Source organism: Pan paniscus, chromosome 18, assembly GCF_029289425.2.
Source record: "Pan paniscus chromosome 18, NHGRI_mPanPan1-v2.0_pri, whole genome shotgun sequence".
NCBI classification, from domain to species: Eukaryota; Metazoa; Chordata; class Mammalia; order Primates; family Hominidae; genus Pan; species Pan paniscus.
The window spans coordinates 67,279,172-67,302,868 of record NC_073267.2 but is presented as its reverse complement, the minus strand read 5'-3'; the positions used below and the strand labels follow the sequence as shown (position 1 = coordinate 67,302,868).

At 50.2% G+C, this 23,697-nt stretch overlaps 1 protein-coding gene and 1 non-coding gene across 2 annotated transcripts; one reads left to right on the top strand and one right to left on the bottom strand.

Annotated features, from left to right (window-relative positions):
• The first annotated feature begins 1,307 nt into the window (after nucleotides 1-1,307).
• LOC112437497 (U6 spliceosomal RNA) lies at nucleotides 1,308-1,414 on the top strand. The gene has a single exon (XR_003026095.1). It is a non-coding gene; the product is annotated as a U6 spliceosomal RNA (small nuclear RNA).
• Nucleotides 1,415-14,992: 13,578 nt separating this feature from the next.
• On the bottom strand, nucleotides 14,993-21,400 carry LOC134729340 (uncharacterized). Its single transcript, XM_063597893.1, has 4 exons — nucleotides 21,137-21,400; nucleotides 18,072-18,291; nucleotides 16,300-16,521; nucleotides 14,993-15,725 (listed from the first exon to the last, which is right to left on the bottom strand). Exons 1-4 carry the CDS (start codon nucleotides 21,210-21,212, stop codon nucleotides 15,722-15,724), a joined length of 522 nt encoding a protein of 173 aa, XP_063453963.1. The 5' UTR covers nucleotides 21,213-21,400; the 3' UTR covers nucleotides 14,993-15,721.
• Between the last annotated feature and the right edge of the window lie 2,297 nt (nucleotides 21,401-23,697).

Sequence of the window (23,697 nt, the reverse complement as noted above, 5' to 3'; positions counted from 1 at the left end):
ATTTTGTATCCTATCCCTTTCCCCTCAACCCCCAAAGAAATCATGAGGGATCCAGTTTATAGTTGTGCTGTTAGTTGCTTGAATCCTAAATCTTGGAGTACAAACTGATCAGGGTTCCCAGGTCTACCTGGTGAAGGGCAACCCAAGGTGTCTGTGGGGCCCAAGGAAAGTCTAGGCCCTCATTGTTCACCAGCTGTATCCATGGAGAGCTTGTCAGACATGTGGAATCTGAAGACCCACTAAAGCTTAAGCTGTATTTCTTTCTTTTCCTTTTTTCCTGTTGCCGAGGTTGGAGTGCAGTGGTATGATCACAGCTCACAGTAGCCTGGATCTCCTGGGTTCAAGCGATCCTCCTGCTTCAGGCTCCTGAGTAGCTGGGACTACAGGCACACACCACCATGCCTGGCTAATTAAAAACAGTATTTCTGTATAGAGACCGGGGTCTTGTGCCCACATCACCCAGGTTGGTCTCAAACTCCTAGCCTCAAGTGATCCTCCCTCCTTGGCCTCCTAAAATGTTGGTATTACAGGCATGAGCCGCTGCCTTAAGATGCGTTCTAATAACATCCCAGCTGATTCATGTGCACAGTGCGGTTTGAGAAGCACTGCTCTTGGAGAGAAGGCGCTGGGTGGGAGTTGCTATTATTGGAAGAGTCACAAGAGCTTTTGGCTGTGAGAACCCCCCGTGGGGTTAGCAGGGTTCAGGCCCCTGGTGTGAGCAGATGTGGTTCTCACTCTAGCGCTGAGTCTCCATGGCGGGGCAGGCTCACCTGCTGAGCAACAGCCCTGCTCACCTGAATGGAACTCCCAGGTCTGCTTATTACTTAGACCTTTGTTCTAATTTCATGGTTTCTGCCTTGGGTTGTGTCATCCTGGACTTGCAAGGCTCAAGTGTGGCGTAAGTCACCATCACCAGGGCTGATGAATTTCCCACTCTAGTGACGCCTTAATTGAAGGTGAGGCTCTCCTTTCATTAGCAAGATTCCTACCTCCTGTCTAAACTGTCACCTCAAAGACCTGGGGGGGAAAAGAGGCTGACCTCATAGTGTGGCCTCAGTTACTGTGGCTTTGGTGGCTTCTCTAAATTTATCAGTGTTTCAGGCAAGCCCATGGCATAATTACTCAAGGCCCCGGGAATGTTGGCATCAATGATTTTGTTTCTCAAACCGATGAATAAATATTCTTCTGGCTTTTACTCCTTGCAACGGCTTTACTATAGAAGAAAGCATTTTATTTCAGCCAATTCTCACTACCATCCTTTGGGGGAAGGGCATTGCTATTATTCCCAGTTTACAGAAAGGAAAACAGTGCTCGCTTTGGCAGTACATATACTAAAATTGGAACGATACAGAGAAGATTAGCATGGCCCCTGCACAAGGATGACACGCAAATTCGTGAAGCGTTCCATATTTTTGCCGGGTGCGGTGGCTCATGCCTGTAATCTCAGCACTTTGGGAGGCTGAGGTGGGTAGATCATGAGGTCCGGAGTTCGAGACCAGCCTGGCCAACATAGTGAAACCCTGTATCTACTAAAAATACAAAAAATTAGCCGGGCGTGGTGGCGGGTGCCTGTAATCTCAGCTACTCTAGAGGCTGAGGCAGGAGAATTGCTGGAACCCGGGAGGGGGAGGCTGCAGAGAGCCGAGATTACACCATTGCACTCCAGCTTGGGCAACAGTGTAAGACTCCATCTCAAAAAAAAAAAAGAAAGAAAGAAAAAAGAAAGGAAAACAGAGAGGTAAGGTCACTTTTTCAAGGTCACATAGCAAATTAAATGGCTGAGTGGGGACCCAAACCCAGATCTGCCTGTCACCAAAGCCAGTGCTCTCTGTCCTCCTGGGCTATACCTGGCCTTTCGAGGACAGAATTCCCTGGTAGAGGCTGTCAATTGTTTTCTTTCAGGCAAAGAAGAAAAGCTGGAATATTCTTTTGGATGATCTTGGTCATCTTCTCTTGCCTCTCCCAGTTGAGGGGCAAGCATGTTTCCCGGCTTGCCTTGTTCCTCTTCTCTTATGAATGACTTGGCCCCAGAAATGTAGCTCCTCTGCTCCAGTGGCTTCTTGGAAGGCCAAAAATTGAGCCTGGGACACTTGCCCACAGGGATTGTGGCCAGCTGGGCAAATGCCTGTGGCTGAGTGGCCGTCTGGCCATGACCCTTCCAAGGACAGGCGTCAACTCTGCAGCTCCGTGAGATTACCCTGAGTGGTTGCTTTGATACTGGGGAAGAGGCTGAAGGATTCTTTGATGGACATGACCCTGGGAGGGAAACAGATCTGAGTTCAAGGTCTACCTATTCAGGGCTGCATGGTGACTTTCCTGAGCCCTAGGTACTTTTGCCTTGGTGAGTTCGTTTTGCTGCTAAAAAGAACATTTAAAAAATAGATTTTTGGCCAGGCATGGTGGCTCACGCCTGTAATCCCAGCACTTTGGGAGGCTGAGGCAGAAGGATCACTGGAGCCCAGGAGTTCAAGACCAGCCTGGGCAACATAGCAAGACCTCATCTCTACTACATCTTTTAAAAATTAGCTAGATATGGTGGCACATGCCTGTGGTTTCAGCTACTCAGGGGACTGAGGTGGGAGGATTGCTTGAGCCCAGGAGGTCGAGGCTGCAGTGAGCTCTGATTGTGCCACTGCACTCCAGCCTGGGCAACAGAGTGAGACCCTGTCTCCAAAAAACAAACAAACAAACAAACAAACAAACAGAGGTTATTCTTAATTTTAAAAAATAAAATAAAAAATAAAAATAGATTTTCCTGCTATATTGGTATAAAGGTGAATATGTTAATTTTATATATGAAATCATTCTCTTTACCCTAAAAGTTCATTTTTTCCCCTTCTGATTTTAAGTGAAATTAAAACGTTTTTATGGGTCCTTAAAAGTATTATGGTCTGTAATCACTGTGCCTATTGTACCTGCTGGGGAAGTTGGCCTAGTGTTTGGGTCTGTGGTGACCTTGAGTGAGCTGACTGACTTTTTGGGCCTCAGTTTTCTCATCTGTAAAATGGGTATAGCAACAGCATCTGTTTTAATCCGTAGCAAGTGACTAGCAGAGAGGCAGCTTTGTGGCTGTTAGTATCTAGTTAGGGCTCAATCAGTAAAGCTATCTACACTACCCTCTGCTAGGGGGTGAGGGGCTTGTGCGTGGAGGGGGCTGGGCTTGTAGTGGAGAGGGGCTGAGTGCCTCCTGTAGGGAGTGGGCTGTTACTCAGGCACTTAACTAAAAGGCCACTAGGGGCCAAGGTTTCTGCTGTCAGCCCTGCTTCCTGCTCCAGCATCATAAAGCATTAGGGCCTGAAGGGTCCTCAGGGCCTGTCCTCTGCCCAGGTCTGCCAGAGACGGGATCCATCAGGGTAGAGCTGGGACAAGAACCCAGGCTGGGACCCTGGTCCAATGCCGCGGGGCCCCACCCAGGCTGTCTTCTGAGGTGCCACCCTCAGGTAGATGATGACAAGCAGCTCTCCTTGGCAAGCTCTCCCTCCCGCCACCCACGTTGGCTTCTTGGCCTTTTTGCCACTCACACCATTTCCTCATGGCCACATCTGCACACGGGCCTCCATGTGCAGCACCCAGAGAGGGCCTGGGTTTCAATGGCGGCACAGCCTTGGGCTGAGTCCCGGTCTACCATTGCCTTACCGGGCAGGTGGCCTCACGTTGGCATCCTCACCTGAGAAAGGGACCTAAGCACGCTTCCTACCTCACAGGGCATTTGCAAAGGTGACATTAGATGATGCAGGTAAAGCACTTGCACAGGCAGGGGCTCCCTCATGAGGAGGAAGGAGAGGAGGAGGAGGAGCGCAGAGTGGCTTCTTCCATTCTCTCCTCTGGAGACTGCTCAGGGAAGAGCCTCCAAGAGGGCCAGGGGCCACGTGGCAGGCTGCCTGGGTTACAAATCCCAGCCTGCTCCTTACTGGTGGCGTGACTTTGTGGAAGCACTTCACTTTTCTGTGCCTCAGTTTCTTCACCTGAAAAGAGGGTACAACAATAGAACTTCCCTCAAGGGGTTGTTGGGAGAAATAAGTAAGTGAACATACCTCAGAGGCTTCAATAGGCACCTGGTGTGTAGTTAGTGCTCAGTACAAAGTGAGGTATTTTTCTCTTCTTGGGACACACCACAGATGACAAATCAGCTTTCGTCTTCAGGATGAAGACCCCATGCCTTCTAGAACTGGCATGGGGTTCCAGAAATGGGAGTTCTCAGTTCCTTTCTCTCCAAAGTGTGAGAGACACGTTCTGTGCCCACTGGAGGGTTTGTGGAGTGCAGCCCAGGGAAATTTCTGACCATCCATGGCCTCGTGGTTGCTTAAACCCAAGGGGGGTGACTTCTAGACCTCAGAAAACGGCCATGGGACAGGGAGGTTGTGGTCCTGAAAATGGTCGTGATGTGTCGCATGGGCAGCATGAGTCCCAGCAGAACGGAAGATCCAGGAACTCTGAGGGACAGGGAGGAGAAGGGAAGGGATGACAGGTGTTGAGCGTCTCCTCTGTGCCAGGCACGGGCCGGCTCTCTGGTTCTGCTCCGGATTTGTGGAAACTGCCCTGGGTGAACCTTGTTCAGGTGAATGGGCCAGCGGGTCAGCCAGGGCCCTCAGCTGTCTGGCCTCAGCTCTCACCACGTCTCCACAGCCGGCAGTGGCCTTGGACGTAGAGCCAACCAGACACTGAGATGTGGCCTGTGGCCATGGCCCAAGGGAAGCTACTGGCTGCCAAGTCACTGAAGTGAGACCCTGAGCTCGCTGACGCCAGGCTCCCACCAGCCACAGGCTGTTCACGGCTCTGCTTCCTTTTAGCTTTTCTCTTGTGGGATCGCTTTAGTCTGATGCGGACCCTGAATGAGAGATGACGGGGTCCATGCTTTCTGCACGCTCCTTTCCTGAAGTGACTCTTGTCACCTGAGTCCTTATTGGCAGCTGGCATAAAATATTAAAGCCTAACTGAGCGTGTGAGCTGCAGAGCCTTCCTAGCAGGCTCTGGTTTCACAGTCCCAAGGCAGCAGCTGCAGGGAGGGTCTGCAGCAGGCCCCAGTGTCCCAGCGCAGCACCATGTGGAGCAGCCCCAGACGCACTTCTGCTCAGCAGCCACATTCTGGGAGTCCGAGGTCCAGAGTATGACCACGGTGAGAGGTATGTACTCTAGTGGCAGAATATGATCAGGAATCTGACTTTTGGAATCAGAACTGAACTCCACTGTGTGTCTCAGCAGAACAAACTGGCAGCTTCCTCTGTGATGACCGAATCAAAACACTTACGCACACAGGGAAGTGATGGTCGGATACAATTTGCCTGCACCTGTTCTCTTCCTCTCTACCAAGACTTCTTAATGTGCCATCTATGAGCCTCCCTCTAGTAACTGAATGCAAAATCATCACATAGTTTATTTTGTTTTGTTTTGTTTGTTTCTCGAGAAAGAACTGGTATTTTACATGAAATTTTCAAAAGAGTGGTGGTTCCTAACCCAATATTTTTTAATGTTTAAATTTAAATTTAAACATTTAAAAACACTAGCAGTTCCACTTTTAGGAATAGTCACTACCACCTTTAATGAGATAAAAGATCTAGGTACAAGGACATTCTTGGAAGTATGGTGGTCACAAAAGACTAGAAATAACTCGATTACCTGTTAATAGGGAACTGGTTCAATCAGTTGGGTCCACTCTTTGAAAAAAGTACAACCATAGAAGGACAAGTGTGTATGCATGATGTGGAGAGCTTTCCAACAGGGTGAAGTGTGAAAAGCAAAGCACAGGATGGCATGTGAACTGTGCTCTGGACTCCCATGGTGGGGGAAGCGGGCATTTTGGGGTGTGGGCTTATATGTGGGGACTATTCTGGGGAAGGACCCTCCAGCCACTGGTGGCAATGATTCCCTCAGAGGAGGGAGGCAGAGGACGGAGGTTAAGGGTGAGAGGGAGACTTACTTTTCACCATAGTTTGCACTGTTTGAACATATATGGCTTAAAAACAGTTAAACAAGAAAACAAGCCAGGTGCAATGGCTCATGCCTGTAATCCCAGCACTTTGGGAGACCAAGGTGGGTGGATTGATAGCTTGAGTCCAGGAGTTCGAGACCAGCCTGAGCAACATGGCAAAACTTTTCTCTACAAAAATTGAAAAAATTAGCCAGTCATGGTGGTGCACACCTGTACTCCCCCAGCTACTCAGGAGGCTGAGAGGTGGAAGGATTGTTTGAGACTGGGAGGTCAAGGCTGCAGTGAGCTGAGATCATGTCACTGCACTCCAGCCTGGGCGACAGAGTGAGACCTTGTCTCAAAACAAAACAAAAACAAACAAACAAAAAACAAAAAAGAAAAGAAAACAACCTCAGAATTGTTTTCCAAAGAACCTAAGTAGATAGAGGCATTTGAACAGCAGAGCTGAGGCTGAACCTGGGGCAGCTAATTTGGGTGGGCAGCTGCCACTCTAAATTAGGAAGGCGGCCAAGGTCAAAGCCTGACTCACAGCTGGCCCCACAGTGGCTTCAGGGGTTAAATGGAGTGGCGTCCTCCTGGCATGGTGTTTAACAGCCTGCTGCATCCAAGCTTATATCCTTGTTATAATCACACGTATCTATGCTTTCATGAATGGAGCCGAAAGTCCATGTGCAAACCCCATTTTCCCTTCGAGGCTGGGGTCAAGCCAGAGTCTTGCTTTAGCGCAGATGCTTGGCATTTGTTGGGGAGGGACAAAGAGAAGGAGCCTGGCCAGTGACTCATGAGGACTGATGGTGGTGCGTCTCCTCCACCTCACTTAGGTGTGGGACTCGCTGCTCAGCAGGTAACAGGAGGCAAGTCCCTCAAGAGGTCATCTGTGTTGCAGAGCAGCCTGGGATTGCCCAAGGGCTGGGCAATCTACCTGCTAGGAGGGCTGGGCTGGGGTGAGTTGTGCTGTAGGCCACATTCCTTGGTTGTGAAGTGCCCTGTTGACATCCATCCATCCATCTCATTGGTTCTGGCCGCAGTGATATCTGAGTAGGCTTGGGAGGCAGGTTAACTATTTGATGAGAGAGGGCCTGGTCGAGAGGTGCCAATGGTGCTGGCTCACATTGGTCATCCCAGCACTTAGAGAGGCCAAGATGGGAGGATCGCTTGAGGCCAGGAGATCGAGACCAACCTGGGAATAGAGCGAGACCCCATCTCTACAAAAAATGCTTAGAAAAAGGTACCGGGGGTGCAGGGCTGGCCTCCCCACCTTGTTCATTGCACCTACAGGGCCTCAGTAGTGATTCAGGCAAAGGGCTACATGGAATCTTTTGTTTTTCTGTTTTTGTTTTTGTTTTTCTTTGAGACAGGGTCTTGCTCTGTCATCCAGGGTAGAGTGCAGGGACACCATCTTGGTTCACTGCAACCTCCGCCTCCTGTGCTCAGGCAATCTTCCCATCTCAGTCTCCCAAGTAGCTTGAACTACAGGCATGCACCACCACGCCTGGCTAATTTTTGTATTTTTTGTAGGGACAGGGTTTCATTATGTAGGGACAGGCTGGTTATGGACTCCTGACCTGAAGTGATCCACCTGCCTTGGCCTCCCAAAGTGCTGGGATTACAGGTGTGAGCCACTGCACCCAGCCCTACTTGGAATCTTGTTCTCTGCAGTGAACATCTCATTTTGCCAGAAAGCCACTGGCCCAGCTCTTGCTGGGTGGGCTGAGATGTCCAGTCTGCCCTCAGCCTACCCACTACAAGCCTGCCTCTGGCTGGTGGTGCAGACTCAGTGGCTCCCCCAAGGCAGGGAGCCTCGCTGGACCAACAGAGGTTCTTATGCACCCAGATCTCCACCTACAAAGCTTGCCTGCAATTAGGCTGACCGACCATCCTGGGAGTTTTCCAGCATGCAGGACTTTCAGTGCCAAAACCAGGACAACCTCAGGCAAACCTGGACGGTTGATCACCCTCCCTGGAAGCCTGCCACCAGCAAGACGTGCTCTCCCTGACAGGACTCTACAAGGGCAGGAACCATGCATTTCTTTCTTTCTTTTTTCTTTCATAATTGCAGACTTTATTCTCGCAATTTTTCTATAGATTCCTCAAGTATTAGTAGTTTAGGCTGGGCGTGGTGGCTCACACCTGTAATCCCAGCACTTTGCAAGGCCCAGGCGGGCAGATCATTTGAGGTCAGGAGTTTGAGGCCAGCCTGGCCAACGTGGTGAAACACCGTCTCTACTAAAAAAACACACACACACACACAAAGTAGCCGGGTGTGGTGGTGCACACCTGTAACCCCAGCTACTCAGGAGGCTGAGACAGGAGAATTGCTGGAACCTAGGGGGTGGAGGTTGCAGTGAGCCAAGACCACACCACTGCACTCCAGCCTGGGCAACAGAGCGAGACTCTTGCCTCTGAAATTGTTTAAGAGTACAGTACATACATAATGCCTCTTAACCTGTGAATACTTCACTGTATGTTTCCTAAAAACAAGAAATTCTCTTTTATAACTGTGAACCCAAAGTATCTGAGACAGGTCTCAATCGATTTAGAAAGTTTATTTTGCCAAGGTTAAGGACATGCCCATGACACAGCCTCAGGAGGTCCTGAGGAGAAGTGCCCAAGGTAGTCAGGGCACAGCTTGCTCGTATACATTTTAGGGAGACATAATATATCAATCCATACATATAAGATTTACGTTGGTTCCATCTGGAAGAGTGGTGCCACTCAAAGCAGGGGCTTCCAGGTCATAGGTTGATTTAAAATTTTTCTGCTTGGTAATTGGTTGAAAGAGTTATTATCAATAGGAAGAAATGTCTGGGTTATGATAAGGGGTTGTAGAGACCATGGTTTTATCATGCAGATGAAGAATAGATTGTAAATATTTCTTATCAGACTTAAGGTCTGTGTTGATGTTAATGCTGGTCGACTTTTGAATTCCAAAAGGGAGGAAGGTATAATGATGAGGCTTGTCCAAACCCTCGTCCATCATAGTCTAAACCAGTTTTTCAAGTTAACGTTAGAATGCCCTTGGCCGAGAGGAGGGGTTTATTCAGATGGTTGGGGGGACCTTAGAATTTAATTTTTGGTTTACATAACCAATATACAATGATCACAGTCAGGAAATTAACATTGAAACAACACTGCTACCTAATAATCTACAGACTGTATTGGGATTTTGTCGATTGCTCCAAGAATGTCTTTCATGGCAAAAGGAAATCCAAGCTCTGTGTTGCCTTCAATCTGGAACAGTCTCTGAGTTTTTCTTTGTATTTCATGACACTGGCATTTTATTTATTTTATTATTTTATTTTATTTTATTTTATTTATTTTTTTGAGATGGAGTCTTGCTCTGTCGCCCAGGCTGGAGTGCAATGGTGTGATCTCGGCTCACTGCAACCTCCACCTCCTGGGTTCAAGCCATTCTCCTGCCTCAGCCTCCTGAGTAGCTGGGATTACAGGTGCCCGCTGCCACACCCGGCTACTTTTTGTATTTTTAGCAGGGACAGGGTTTCACCATGTTGGGCAGGCTGGTCTCGAACTCCTCAAGTGATCCGCCCGCCTCAGCCTCCCAAAGTGTTAGGATTACAGGTGTGAGCCACCGCGTCCAGCCACATTGGCATTTTAAAAGAGGACAGGCCAGTTGTTTTGTAGAATGAAAGGCCCTCCAGCAGGGAGTGCGCCCATGTATTGAGCAGCTACTGTGTTCCAGGATCTTCCTGTACATGATCTCATTCATCTCTTCAACAACCCTTTGAGGGACAAGTGATTACTTTTGCACAGAAGGAAACAGGCTCAGAGAGGTTAAGAGGCTTGCCTGAGGGTGCTCAGCCCCGAGAGGTGCTCCAAGCTTAACTCCAGATCCCATTTTCTTAACCACATGGCCATTGTATCTTGGGGAATTTTCTTGTTTTACTTGCAGTTTTTTGTTTTTGTTTTTGTTTTTATTTTTGAGACAGGGTCTCACTCTGTCACCCAGGCTGAGTGCAGTGGCTCCATCACAGCTCACTGCAGCCTTGATCTCCCAGGCTCAAGTGATCCTTTCACCTCAGCCTCCTGAATGGTTGGGACCACAGGCATACACCACCATGCCAGGCTAATCTTTATTTTTGGTAGAGACGGGTCTCACTCTGTCATGTAGACTGGAGTGCAGTGGTGGGAACAAGACTCACTGCCACCTCGTACTCCTGGGCTCAAGTCATCCTCCCACCTCAGCCTCCCGAAGTGCTGGGACTATAGGCATGAGCCACCATGCCCACACAGATTTTTTTTCTTTTTTTAACTTCTGGAATTCTGAGGTCAACGAAGTGTTGTCATGGTGCTCAGCTATCTCCTACCTATAATAGCACCCCTCCCCGACTATGTACCAGTAGAGATAAGAAGGTTGACCTTTATACTTTCCCCAGGCCTACAAGAAACAGCGGGGGGCAATTAGTCTTCAGCACTTAGGAAAGATTGCCAGCAAATGGGCACAGAGGATTGTAGGATGAAAGTTCACCTTTGAGTCTAGAAATCACTGCCTCCTAATTCAAGTCCTCGTTATAGGTTGGGGCAGAAGATGGACTAATAAACTCTTCCCTGTTCTGGTCTCTGTGGTGGTAGCTGTAGCTAAAGCAGCAGAGAGTTACCTGGTTTTCCTTCTTGCTTCCTGTCCCTGCGCAAAGCTACAGCCAGAGACAGAACATCCTTTTGCAAGGTCTGGTCATTCTCCTCCAGGAAGTCCTCTTGGCTTGATGCCCAGCCACCCCTCTTTGCTCTCCCAATATTTCCCCAGCTTCTACCTGGGTCTGCATCTCCCAGGCCACTCTTCTTGTCATACCCAATGGTCAGCCCAGTCTTTTGCCAGGCTTTGGGTTATTTATCTGTGACTCTGTGGTCCTCCCTTTTTTTTTTTTTTTTTTTCTAAATACAGAGGCTTGCTGTGTCACTCAGGCTGGAGTGCAATGGTGTAATCTTCGCTCACTGCAGCCTCGAACTTCTGCTTCAAGGGATCCTCCTGCCTCAGTCTCCTGAGTAGCTGGGACTATAGGTGTGTGCTACCTCACCTGGCTAATTTTTTAAATAAACATTTTTTTTTGTAGATGCAGAGTCTTGCTGTGTTGTCCAGGCTGGTCTCAAACTTCTGGGCTCAAGTAATACTGCTGCCTCAGCCTCCCATAGTGCTGGGATAATAGGCATGAGCCACTGCACCTTACCTGTATTCTCTATTGAATTCATTCATTTATTCATTCAACAAATATCCACTGAAGACCTATGTGGAAGCACTGTGCTAAGCGCTGGAGTCAGCAGGGAACAAGACAAAGTCCTTGCCTCTTGTCTTCATGAGAGAAAGACGATTAAGAAGCAAATGATAAATAAACAGGGTAATCATAGGTTTTGCTAAGTGCAATGAAGGAAATAAACCAGGAGGTTAAGGTAGAGAATAACTGAGAGCCATCAACTCTAAGATCACTCTGGGCTGGGCACAGCAGTTCACACCCATAATGCCAGCACTTGGGAGGCTGAGGTGGGAGGATCACTTGAGTTCAGGAGTTCAAGACAAGCCTGGGCAACAAAACACAGTGAGGCCTCATCTCTACGAAGAATAAAAAAATTAGCTCAGTGTTATGGCGTGCACCTATAGCCCCAGCTACTCAGAAGGCTTAGGTGGGGGAATTGCTTGAGCCCAGGGATTCGAGGCTGCAGTGAGCTATGATCACACCACTGCACTGCACTCCAGCCTGGGTGACAAAGTGAGATCTTGTCTCTCAAAAAATAAAAAATAAAGTCACTTTGAAAAGTGGACAGCTGAGCTGCATGGAGTTCAAGGAATGGCATCCCAGGCAGAGGAAATAGCGAGTGCAAAGGCCTGGTGCCACATTTTAAAGTCAGAAGGTAGCCGGGTGCAATGGCTCATGCCTGTAATTCCAGCACTTTGGCAGGCAAATCACTTGAGGTCAGGAGTTCGAGACCAGCCTGGCCAACATAGTGAAACCCCATCTCTACTAAAAATACAAAAAATTAGCCGGGCATGGTGCTGGCGCCTGTAATCCCAGCTACTCAGGAGACTGAGGCAGGAATATCGTTTGAACCCAGGAGGTGGAGGTTGGAGTGAGCCGAGATCGTGCCATTGCACTCTAGCCTGGGCAACAAGAATGAAACTCCATCTCAATAAATAAATAAAATAAAAATAAAAGGGCCGGGCGTGGTGGCTCACGCCTGTAATCCCAGCACTTTGGGAGGCTGAGGCAGGCGGATCACGAGGTCAGGAGTTCGAGACCAGCCTGACCAACATGTTGAAACCCTGTCTCTACTAAAAATACAAAAATTTGCCGGGTGCAGTGGCAGGTGTCTGCAATCCCAGCTACTCAGGAGGCTGAGGCAGGAGAATCGCTTGAACCTGGGAGGCGGAGGCTGCAGTGAGCGGAGATCATGCCATTGCACTCCAGCCTGGGTGACAGAGTGAGACTCCATCTCAAAAAATAAATAAATAAATAAAATTAAAAAAAATACAAATAAAATAAAGTTTGAAGGTGACAATCTCTCCTTTATATGTTAAGACTTCTCTGGCTGCTGTGTGCTGGTGTCCAAACAGGAGATATCTTGGAGTCCAATCCTCCTGCTTGCGCCAAGTCATGTACCCCACTCTTAGGCTCAAGCCGTCCTCTCTCCTCAGCCTCCCAGGTAGCTAGCACTACAGGCACATGCTACTGTGCCTGGCCAATATTTTAATTTTTTGTAGAGACAGGGTCTCCCTGTGTTTCCCAGGCTGGTCTTGAGCTCCTAGGCTCAAGTGATCCTCCTGTCTCGGCCTCCCAAAGTACTGGGAGTACATGCGTGAGCCACCATGCCCAGCCAATAGTATGGATTTTGTGGGACCCTTGTGAGCATTCAATGTGAAGACACTGGACCGTTCTGGAGCTACGTCTGGGGTGGGGCTGACAGTGGGGCTGTGCCTGTATCTCGTCCCTTCTTGGCTGGGAGCAACTGGAGGAACAGCACCTGCCACGCCTGCTACTGTCTCCCCAGACTCCGTGGCTCAGCTGTGAGCTGTGAGGGCCCCCTGGATTCTTGGATTTTCTCCGCATTGTCACTGCTCAAATAGCTGGCCTTGCTGCTGGCAGAGAACAGACAGGGGATGAGGAGCTGATATTTGAGGAGGTAAATTTAAGCAGCAGGCTTACAATATGTTTTATGAGCTTGGCAGGTGTAGCTGAAGTGGGTGTTATCAGTAAACACAGCAATGGCATTGACCACGCTGGGCAAATAGCCTCGAGGGGCTTACAAAGCCTTGGAACGTTCCCACGAGGTCTCCATTTGGAGCCTACATAGTGCAGTATACTGGATCTGGGGTCAAAAGACCTGCCACTCAGCTGGGCTGGTGGTTCACACCTATAATCCCAGCACTTTGGGAGGCCGAGGCAGGAGGATCCCTTGAGCCCAGGAGTTTGAGACCAGACTGGGCAACATAGTGAGATCCAGTCTCTACAAAAAAGTAAATTAGCTGGGCTTGGTAGCACACGCCTATAATCCCCGCTATTGGAGAGGCTGAGGTGGGAGGATCACTTGAGCCTGGGAGGTCAACACTGCAGTGAGCTGTGATTGTGCCACTGTACTCCAGCCTGGGTGACAGAGGGATATCCTTTCTCAAAAGAAAACCAAAAAGACCTTCCTCTTGTTAGCTATATGACCATGGATACGTTAATTAATGGAGCCCACTGTTTCCTTACCAACTGTTTCCCAAGCCCCTCAAGGTTGTGTTGGCAAGAAGAAAATGTAACAATAGACCAGGCATGGTGGCTCATGCCTGTAATCCCAGCACTTTGGGAAGCTGAGGCAGGCAGACCACTTGGGGTCAGGAGTTCGAGACCAGCCTGGCCAACATGGTGAAATTCCATCTCTACTAAAGATAGAGGTGGAGGGTGCGGTGAGCAGAGATCACGCCACTGCACTCCAGCCTGGGCAAAAAAGCGAGACTCCGTCTCAAAACATAAAAAAGAACAAAAAAAAAAAAAAAAAGAAGGAAAGAAAATGTGACAATGGCCAGGAGAAGCTTTGTAAGTGATGAAATGCTAAGCTTCTGTGAGGAGATGGTGATGATGATGATGGTGATGGGTGAGACAATGTAGTGTGGATTGTAGAATCAGAGGCTGGGTGATTTCTGGCAAGTTGCTTAACCTCTCTGAGCCTCTTATCTGTAAGATGAGGATAAAAGCAATATCAGTCTTATTAAGAAGATTACACATGGTATATTGAGTTGAATAATGTTCCCCCAAATTTATATCCACCTGCAACCCTGGGAATATGACCTTATTTGGAACCTTTTTGGGCCTTTGCAGAGGTATGCAGAGGTCATACTGGATTAGCGTAGGCCTTAAGTCCAATATGACTGGTGTCCTCCTAAGAAGAGGGAGATTTGGACACAGAGACAGATAAACAGAGAGAACACCATGTGCAGGTGGAAAGAGACTGGTGTGACATGCCCATAAGCCAAGGTGCACTGAAGATCACCCGCCTCCAGCAGAAGCTGGAAGAGGAAAAGAAGGATTCTCTCCTAGGCCTTCAGGAGGAGTGTGGCCCCACTGACACCATGGGTTTGGATTTCTGGCCTCTAGAGCTGTAAGAGAATACAGTCCTTTTTCTTTTTCTTTTCTTTCTTCCCGTTTTTTTTTTTTTTTTTTTTTTCTGTTGAGACAGAGTCTCTCTCTGTCACCCAGGCTGGAGTGCAATGGTGCAATCTCAGCTTATTGCAACCTCTACCTCCTGGGTTCAAACGATTCTCCTGCCTCAGCCTCCTGAGTAGCTGGGACTACAGGCTCCTACCACCATGCCCGGCTAATTTCTGTATTTTTAGTAGAGACAGGGTTTCGCCATGTTGGCCAGGCTGCTCTCAAACTCCTGACCTCAGGTTATCTGCCCGCCTCAGCCTCCCAAAGTGCTGGGATTACAGGCGTGAGCCACCACGCCTGGCCGAGAGAATACGTTTTTGTTGTTTTAAGCCATGCAGTTTGTGGCAGTTTGCTACGGCAGCCCCAGGAAATGAATGCATGTGATAATTCAGAAAAAGTGCTCCATGCCATGGTGCCCGGCATGTAGTGAGTGTGAAGGGTTAGCTGTGATTATTATTGTTATCATTCTTAGTATTATGGTTCAAGGTCGGTTGTGATGGCCACAGATTTGGTCACAGGGAGACCCCTCCAACCTCCCTGGCCTCAAGTCTTACTGGGGGTGGGATGGGTTCCCTGGTCTTGGTTTCCCATGAGCTCCTGCCTGGAAGGGGTGGCTGTCCCTGTGGCAGTGGCTGACTTCCACGGATCCCTGAGGGGAGAGTTCTGTTGAGGTTGGTGGGGGTGCCCTCCAAGACTCCTGGTTGTGGGGAGGGATGGAGGCTGTCTGGTGTGGCAGCTGCCCAGGGCTGGTTTCTGGAGCACAGCTCAGCAGATGCCTCAGGAACCTGTCTGGCAACAACATTCCTCCGCCACTCAGAGCAGCCAGCTGTCACTCGCAGCCCGTGTGGTTTTGTAAGGTGCAGACAAGGAACGTCAGCTGCTTCCCAGCAGGGCCCGTGAGTCACTTCGGCAGCTCTGAGCCCAGAGTTTCCCCTGTGGCGGCCAAAACCTTTGCCTCTTGGCCCAGCTTCTGTCCTGCGACCAAAGGCGGGTCTTCTGAGGCCTTCCTCAAGAGGAAGCCAGGAGGGGCAGGCCCCAGGATCCTGAAGACACACGGGAAGACAGATCCCACCGCACTTCCTTACTTCCTCAGGCTTCTGGGTTTGGGGCAAGGAGTGTCGTGATTTGGGTTGACACTTTCCGGGCCTCAGTTTTCTCACCTGTGAATGGGGATGTTGTGAGAACTTGATGAACTATTAGAAGTGGGAGCACCCTCCCCTTTCCTCTCCCCAGCAGCTCAGGTAGCAGGTCAAATGGTTCAGAGCCACTGGTAAGAGGATTTGACCACATCCTTCCTGTGGGTACGTGGATGGCCACTCACTAACATCAGGACCAAGGAGGCCTCAGGAGGAAAAGGGACAGGACTCCTGAAGACCCTCACCCCAGGTGAAGTTCAAGAATGTAAAAGCCTGTTTGTAGCAGGGGTGACCCAGCCGAGTTCATCCTCGAATGGACCCCGGGGTATCCGGGCAGTGCTCGCCACAGGGCACAGACTTAACCCAGGCACCAAGCACTGCATGTGTGCCTGAGGTGGGGGAGTGGCAGGAAAGGAGTCTGGGGGTGTTTGGGGGTGTGTGTGTAGAGAGTCAGAAGAAGTTGGTGATCCCAAGGACCCAGGCAACTTGGCCGTGGGACAAGCCATGGCTGGGTGGAGCTGAGGGGGTAGACAGATATTTGCTCCCCTTCTCCCAGGCCCCGAGTGGAGTGTTTAGCAGGAATACCCACTTCACTTACGTTTTTGGAGCCTCCGTTTCCAACATCAGGTGCAGCAGCCATGTGGGGGCACCCCCAGCCTCCCTGGTGAGGGTGACTAAGGCATCAGTGTTGGTCTTGGAGGGCATCCTGGTAGAAGAGTCAGGCCAGGTGCTGATGTGGTCCCAGATCAGCCAGGTTGGGGGTGATGGGCAGAGTCTTGTAAGCAGCCCCTCGGGCTTTGGAAAATGCTTGGAGGGGATCCTAGAAAACACGTGGCGGTGGTGGGGTGCGGTGTGGATCTCTAAGCACAGAGATGTACCTGTGGCCTTGAGCTAACAGAAGCAACCCGGAGCTACTCTGGTTACAAATGAGCACAATTCTGCCTCCAGTCAGCCTCCCAGGACCCCCACAGCCTTGGGCACCATTTATCCAGGTGGCTTGTTTGCCACCGGGCTCTGTGCATTGCAGGACTTGTTTGGGCAGAGTCTGTTTCTGTGGGTAGAGACAGGGCTGATGTGAGAAGCAAAAGGAGGTCACCCCAAGTCCCCAGCCACAACAGACTGCCAGCATCAGCCTCCAAAGATGGTATCACCCCAGCCTGGACAGGGCCAGGCCTGCGTGTCCTAGAGCATGTGCAGAACTCTGCTTCTGAAATTCCTTCCTACCTAAGGCTGGTTCCAGTTCCAGCCATATTTGAATTTTGCTGAGTTTGAGTGTCTGCTGTGCACTAGGTTTTATAGCGGACAAAAGAATGGCAATAATAGGCCAGGCACGGTGGCTCACACCTGTAATCCTAGCACTTTGGGAGGCCGAGGTTCGTGGATTGCTTGAGCTCAGGAGTTCAAGATCAGCCTGGGCAACATGGTGAAACCCCATCTCTACTAAAATACAAACAACTGGATGTGTTGGTGCATGCCTGTAGTCGCAGCTACTTGGGACGCTGAGACACGAGAATTGCTTGAACCTGGGAGGCAGAGGTTGCAGTGAGCTGAGATCGCACCACTGCACTCCAGCCTGGGTGACAGAGCATTTGTCTCCAAAAAAAAAAAAAAAAAAAAGAATGATAGTAATGATAATGATGGTAGTCCTAATGACAGTGACAGTTTCTTCATCTGTAACATGGGATAATTATAGTGCCTGCCTCATAGGTGCTGTAAGGATTAAATGGGATAGTGCATGTAGAGTACTTAGCACATAGTACCTGGCACATAGTACGTGCTCAATAAATATTACCTGTTAATGAGGAAACTGAGGCTCAGAGACTTACCCTAAGTCACACAGCATGGGAGCCTGAATCAGGGACTTCCAATCTAATGTAGGAGACTGACAGTCCCCCACAGTTGTGAATCCAGTGCTAGGTGAGCTAAGGGAAGGGGAGGTGGTCCTGGGGAACTTCTGACTAGGTGGTATCAGGAGTCCCCATGGAGGAGGTGATGCTTCCATTGGGCCTCACAGGTAAACGGCTGCAGGTGGGGATATGGGGGTGTGGGTGGAGCATATGAAAAACTCAAAGACCAGAAAGAGGGTGCCTTGCGGGGTCAGTGGGAGAGAAGGCTGGGCAGGGCGGCTGCAGGCAGATGGTGAAGAGCCCTGAATGCATGCTGAGGAATGACCCACAATGACAAGGACCCCATTGACTGTGCCCTTGAGAGGCAGTGTGGTGCAGTGGTTCAAGACTTGGACTCTGCAGCCAGCCTGCCCCAGTCAAATCTATAGCATGGGGACAGTAGCAGGATGTACAGGAAGAATAAGCAGGAGTGACTGCACAGCCCCTACCCAGTGCCAGGGTAGATCCCTTCACCTCTGCCTACCTGTCTACCAGGGACCGCATGGCTTTTATGTCCAGGAGAGCATGGGGTTCTGTCTTCAGGCTGTGACTCTGGAGATGCCTTGAGTCTCCCGAGTCCCCGGGTCTCTTCCCTCTGAAGGCACGTGCTGCAGAGGCTGTGAGGATGCCAAGCCCACCTGCGTGAGTGGTGCCCGGATGCAGGGAGTTGCTGGACACACGCAGGATGCCAGGTGGGAGGTTTGCTTCAGAGCATAGGAAATCCTAATTATTGTCATGCAGGCACTCGGCAGGCATGCAGGTTTGACCCCAGGGCTGGGATTCTCAGAAGGTGGTTAGAGTCTCCATTTGTTAACTTAAGACAGGGGCATCCGGTGCCATTTGCCCCAGGAGATGGGCATGAAGAGCATAGGACAGGGAGGCGTGGAGGAGGTGGAGTGGCGTGGGGGCAGTGTGTGCTTTCTGGGTTATCTGGAGATTTAGACAGGGACACTGTGCCTCCAAGATCCTCTGGGTTCTCCTTTTCCTTTTATTTATTTATTTATTTTATTTTGAGACAAGGCCTTGCTTTGTTGCCCAGGCTGGAGTGCAGTGGCGCAATCTCGGCTCACTGCAACCTCCGTGTCCCGAGTTCAAGCGATTCGCCTGCCTCAGCCTCCCAAGTAGCTGGGATCACAGGCGTGCACCACTACGCCCGACTAATTTTTGTATTTTCAGTAGAGATGGAGTTTCGCCATGTTGAGCAGGCTGGTCTCGAACTTTTGACCTCAGGTGATCCACTAGCTTCAGTCTCCCAAAGTGTTGGGATTAAAGGTGTGAGCCACGGTGCCCAGCCAGGTTCTCCTTTTTCAACAGCAAGTTGCCCAAACAGTACAAGTGGAATGAGCTCCTGCCTCTTATTGGCCAGTTTAGCCCTCGTGATGGATCCCTTGCACCTGTGCCCCTGGCTCAGCGTTAGGTCTAGTCTGGGGTTGCCTCTTGGGCAGCTGCAACTGCCTGTGCCCCATGACTGCCAAGCAGACATGGCTGGACCAGTTCGGGGGAGCCCCTCAGGGGCAGCAGGTATTCCTTACTCACACTTTCTGGAGTGTTAAGATGTTTCCAGGCAACTGAGAGCGCCCTGGCCAGCCCGGTGTTTCGGTGTTTCCAGTCCAGGCTTTGTTTCCAGGCCCTCCCTATCTGAGCAACACCTCATCTCACCCTGACTCATGGGGTCTCTCCTGCTCCACCTCCAGCCGTTTTCTTGCCACCCTCCCCACATTCCTTCAGGTCCACACACACCTGCCCTTTGATTCATGGCTCTTTCCGCTCTGAGGAGGGCAAGCACCAAAGGCCAGGGCCCCATCACACTCGGTCAGCAGCTGGGGCCACCGCCTGCCACTGGGTGTCTTCACACACACCTTTCCTGGACTCTGGAGTGAGGCTGCTTAGAGGGGGATGATTGCAGAGGGGCTGGGTGCTGAGGGCCCTATTCCCAGAAGGCAAATCCCAAAGGCAGCTCTGGCCTGACCTCTTTTTTTTTTTTTTAAGAGATGGGGGGCTGGGCGCAGTGGCTCATGCCTGTAATCCCAGCACTTTGGGAGGCCGAGGAGGGCAGATCACGAGGTCAGGAGATCGAGACCATCCTGGCTAACACGGTGAAACCCCATCTCTACTAAAAATACAAAAAATTAGCCAGGCGAGGTCGTGGGCGCCTGTAGTCCCAGCTACTCGGTAGGCTGAGGCAGGAGAATGGCGTGAACCCTGGGGGATGGAGCCTCCAGTGAGCCGAGATCGCGCCACTGCACTCCAGCCTGGGTGACAGCGAGACTCCGTCTCAAAAAAAAAAAAAGAGAGAGACGGGGTCTCACTCTGTCACCTAGGCTGTAGTGCAGTGGTCTCATCATAGCTCACTGCAGCCTTGAACTCCTGGGCTCAAGTGATTCTCTGGCCTCAATCTTCTTTTTTTTTTTTTTTGAGACGGAGTCTTGCTGTCACCTAGGCTAGAGTGCAGTGACACAATCACAATCTCGGCTCACTGCAACCTCTGCCTCCCAGGTTCAAGTGATTCTCCGCCTCAGCCTCCCAAGTAGCTGGGTTTACAAGCTTATGCCACCATGCCCGGCTAATTTTTGTATTTTTAGTAGAGACAGGGTTTCACCATGTGGGCCAGGCTGGTCTCGAACTCCTGACCTCAAATGATCCACCTGCCTCAGCCTCCCAAAGTGCTAGGATTACAGGTGTGAGCCACTCCGCTTGGCCCCACGCCTCAGGCCTTCTAAGTAGCTGGGACCATAGGTATGCACTCCATACCCAGCTAATTTTTAAATGTTTTTGTAGAAATGGGGTCTTGCCATGTTGCCCAGGCTGGTCTCAAACTGCTGGCCTCAAGTGATCCTCCCTGCTCTGCCTCCCAAACTGCTGAGATTATAGGCGTGAGCCATCGCGCTTGGCCTGACCTCTGTGTAGGTCTCTCTCTCTCCTGTCCTCCCTCCTTCCTTCCTCCTTTCTCTCTTAAACGGCTTTATTGAGATATAATTATCATACCGTAACATTCCCTGTTTAAAGTGTACAATCCAATAGTTTTTAGTATATTTACAGAGTTGTACACTGTCACCATAAACTAACTTTAGGACATTTTATCACGCCCCAAAGAAGCCCCATTCATAGTCACTCCTCATTCTCCCTCCCAGGCCCTGGCAACCGCTCAACTACTTTCTTTCAGTGGAGTTCCTTGGAGAAGCAACTGTGAACAGTGAAGCCAACCCCAGGTACTGAGGTGGGATGCTCCTGCCCTTGGATCAGGCTTTCAGCAAGCAGAATCCCAGAATGAGGACCATCCCTTCCAGCTGGCCCACTCACTTCCTTGTGGCTGTAGCCCTGAGAAGGTCACCAGTCCACCCTCCTCCTTTACCCAGGGAGGGGCATGAGACCCAGAACAGGGAGGAAGTCTGACCAAGGTCACATCGTGGGTTGGGGCCACAGCTCCTGCTGGCGGTACCCACCATCTCTGGCACTCCAAGCTACCTTCCCACAGCAGCCCCTACACATCCATAGGCCTTCCACTGGCCTCAGTCTCTCCATCTGTACAATGGGAATAATAACACCTACCACACATGTTGTTGCGGGGATTGAATGAAAGCAAAGGCAATCCTGTGTGTAAAGAGTTTTTCCCTTTGCCTGGCATGAAGCTGTCCCTCAGCCCATTGCTGAAGTTGAATTAGATTAAATTCCCGTCCTGGCATTCAGGGCCCTGCACATTCTGGTTGTCTGGTGGATGGAAGTTTGTCCCTCCCCTCCCTTGGAAGGTGGCAGATGGAAGCCACTGGAACCGCAGGATCCTTGCTGCTTCCTCTCGGTCACCTGGAAGCTGGTGGTGTCAGCGGGCAGGCGGGAGGTTGACACTGGTGGCGATGACTCAGCACTGAGAGCTGTGGGAGTCTAGTTAATCAGCAGCGTCAAAACTTCCTGTTGCTGTTTGCAAACAAGGGCCACCCCCAGAGGAGGAGGACCAGAGCTAGGGGAGAGGCTGCGCACCACAGAACCTCAGCAAAGCGAAGCTACAGTTTAAAGGCAGCAGCAGCAGTGGTGCTAAGAGTTCAGCAGGTGGTCAGGGGCTGTGGCTATGGCTTTCCAGGAGCACGTGGCTTCCCTTACGGCCCCTGTCCCCATCTCCCTACCCAGGAGGAATTTTTTTTCCCCCCAGTAGTAGCTGATTGACTTATTGCAAGGAGCCCCAGTGAAGTGCCAGGGTGTGAGAGCAGGAATCATGGTGGTGGCACCAGATGAGACTCATCCGTCTAGGATGGGCCAGAGTGTTGGACCGCGGGGTACTGAGGCGTTCCAGGACTGACCTCAGAAGATCTCTGAGGGCTTAACAGCAGGCAGGGATTGGGAGCACTGAATCAGTGCTCTCAGCCCCACCTGGCCTGGCCCAGCAGACAGAAACACTCCCGGCCTGAGCACCTGGCAGAAGAACCAGATACGCCCCTCTGGTGACAGCCATCGCTCAGATATCTTTATATATGCCTCATGCCTCCCAGGAGAACCAGCCAGGGCGAGAATTCCAGATCCAAGAGAAAAACTGTAAATTAGCGTGAAAAGTAGTTCTCGTCAAAAAATGCTGCCAACGACAGTGTAAATTTGGTACAGGCCTTCTGAGGGGCAATCTGGCAACATGTTTAGAAAGTGAAAAAAAATGCTCAGACTCTTTATTCAGAAAGATTTTTTATGAAATTGACAACCTCTCTTCTCCCTTCCCTCCCCACACCAGGGAATGAACGGGCTGTGTGGGTGGCAATGGTGACAGCAATGCTGTTTATAAAAGTGACAAAAATGGGAGCTACTCAAATATCAGACCCTATGGAATGGCCAGCTCAGTCAGGGCACAGGCTCTCAGTGGAATATTATGCAGCCATTTAAAATAGTTTTTTGCTGGGTGCAGTGGCTCACAGCTGTAGTTCCAGTACACGGGAGGCTGAGGTGGGAAGACTGCTTCAACTCAGGAGTTTAAGGCTGCAGTGAGCTCTGATCATGCCACCTCACTCCAGCCTGGGTGAGAGAGCGAGACCCCAACTCTAAATAAGTGAATAAATGAATTACTTTTCAGCCATTTTTATTGAGTGCTAGGTGCGCCCCAGACACTGGAACCTCCATTCTGAATGTGACCTTGGCTTTATCCTATGATGTCTGCACTTCAGAAAAATGTAGGCATTAGTAGGAAAAGTGACATGGAAAATGCTTATTATAATAATTTTAAAAAATTTAGAGATGGGAGTCTTGCTATGTTGGCCAGGCTGACCAACTCCTGGGCTTAAGCGATCCTCCCACCTCTGCCTTCCAAGAAGCTGGGACTACAGGCATGAGCCACCGCACCCAGCACTTACATGATTCAAAGTAAGAAAAGGCAGAGTAAAAAATTCTATCCAGTCTTTGCCTCCCACTATAACTGCAGCTTGTGTTTGCAGAAACGCCAATTGTGTGCCAGATGCTGGGCTGAGGGTGCTATGTGCTTGCTCCAATTTACATCTCACCATAACTCAATGGGTTAGACACTAGCCCTACTCTCATTTTCACAGGAGGAAACTGAGGCACAGCGGAAGTGACTGAGCCAGTGAATGAGCTCAAACCCAGGTCTGCCTGGCCTCAGAACCACCTTTAGCCATCTCTCTATACTGTCTCTCCTTAACACAGAAATGACATCAGCTCAAGGTCAGATACTGGAAAGAAAAATCTGGGCCAATGACAATAAGTGAAGGGTGGTGGGATTTGGTGTTTTAGTTTTTGTGTTTTTCCTCTCTCTCTTGATTTCTATTAGATTTGTGCAGAAAAAAAAAATTTTAAGTTCAAAAACAAAAACTGCCACCTAGAATTTGCAGCAGGTGGGGAGAAGTGAATGAGGAAGTGGGGAAAAATGCGAAGGATGTTAATAACGCATCTGTTGGTTTAGAACCCGGAGCTAGAACAATTTAGGAGCAAGGAGAGAAGCGGCAGACCATTTAGCAAGGAGGAGCCCGGCGGCTTCTGGAGGATGGTGGGAGGATCCTCGGGCTGAGAGGCGGGCCGGGGGCGGGGCTTATTTGGCCCGTGCTACTCTCAGGGCGGTTATTGCTAAATCTTTTTATTACCTGGTGCTTACGTCCATTATCTCCTCAATGTTTGCATTCCTCTCA

Coding starts and splice junctions, on each gene's coding strand:
- LOC134729340 (XM_063597893.1), bottom strand. CDS start 21,212: ATGCCAGGCAAAGGGAAAAACTCTTTACACACAGGATTGCCTTTGCTT. Junction 18,292..21,136: donor TCCCCGCAACAACATGTGTG/GTAGGTGTTATT, acceptor TATGCTCTGAAG/CAAACCTCCCACCTGGCATC. Junction 16,522..18,071: donor ATGCGGTCCCTGGTAGACAG/GTAGGCAGAGGT, acceptor CGTGTTTTCTAG/GATCCCCTCCAAGCATTTTC.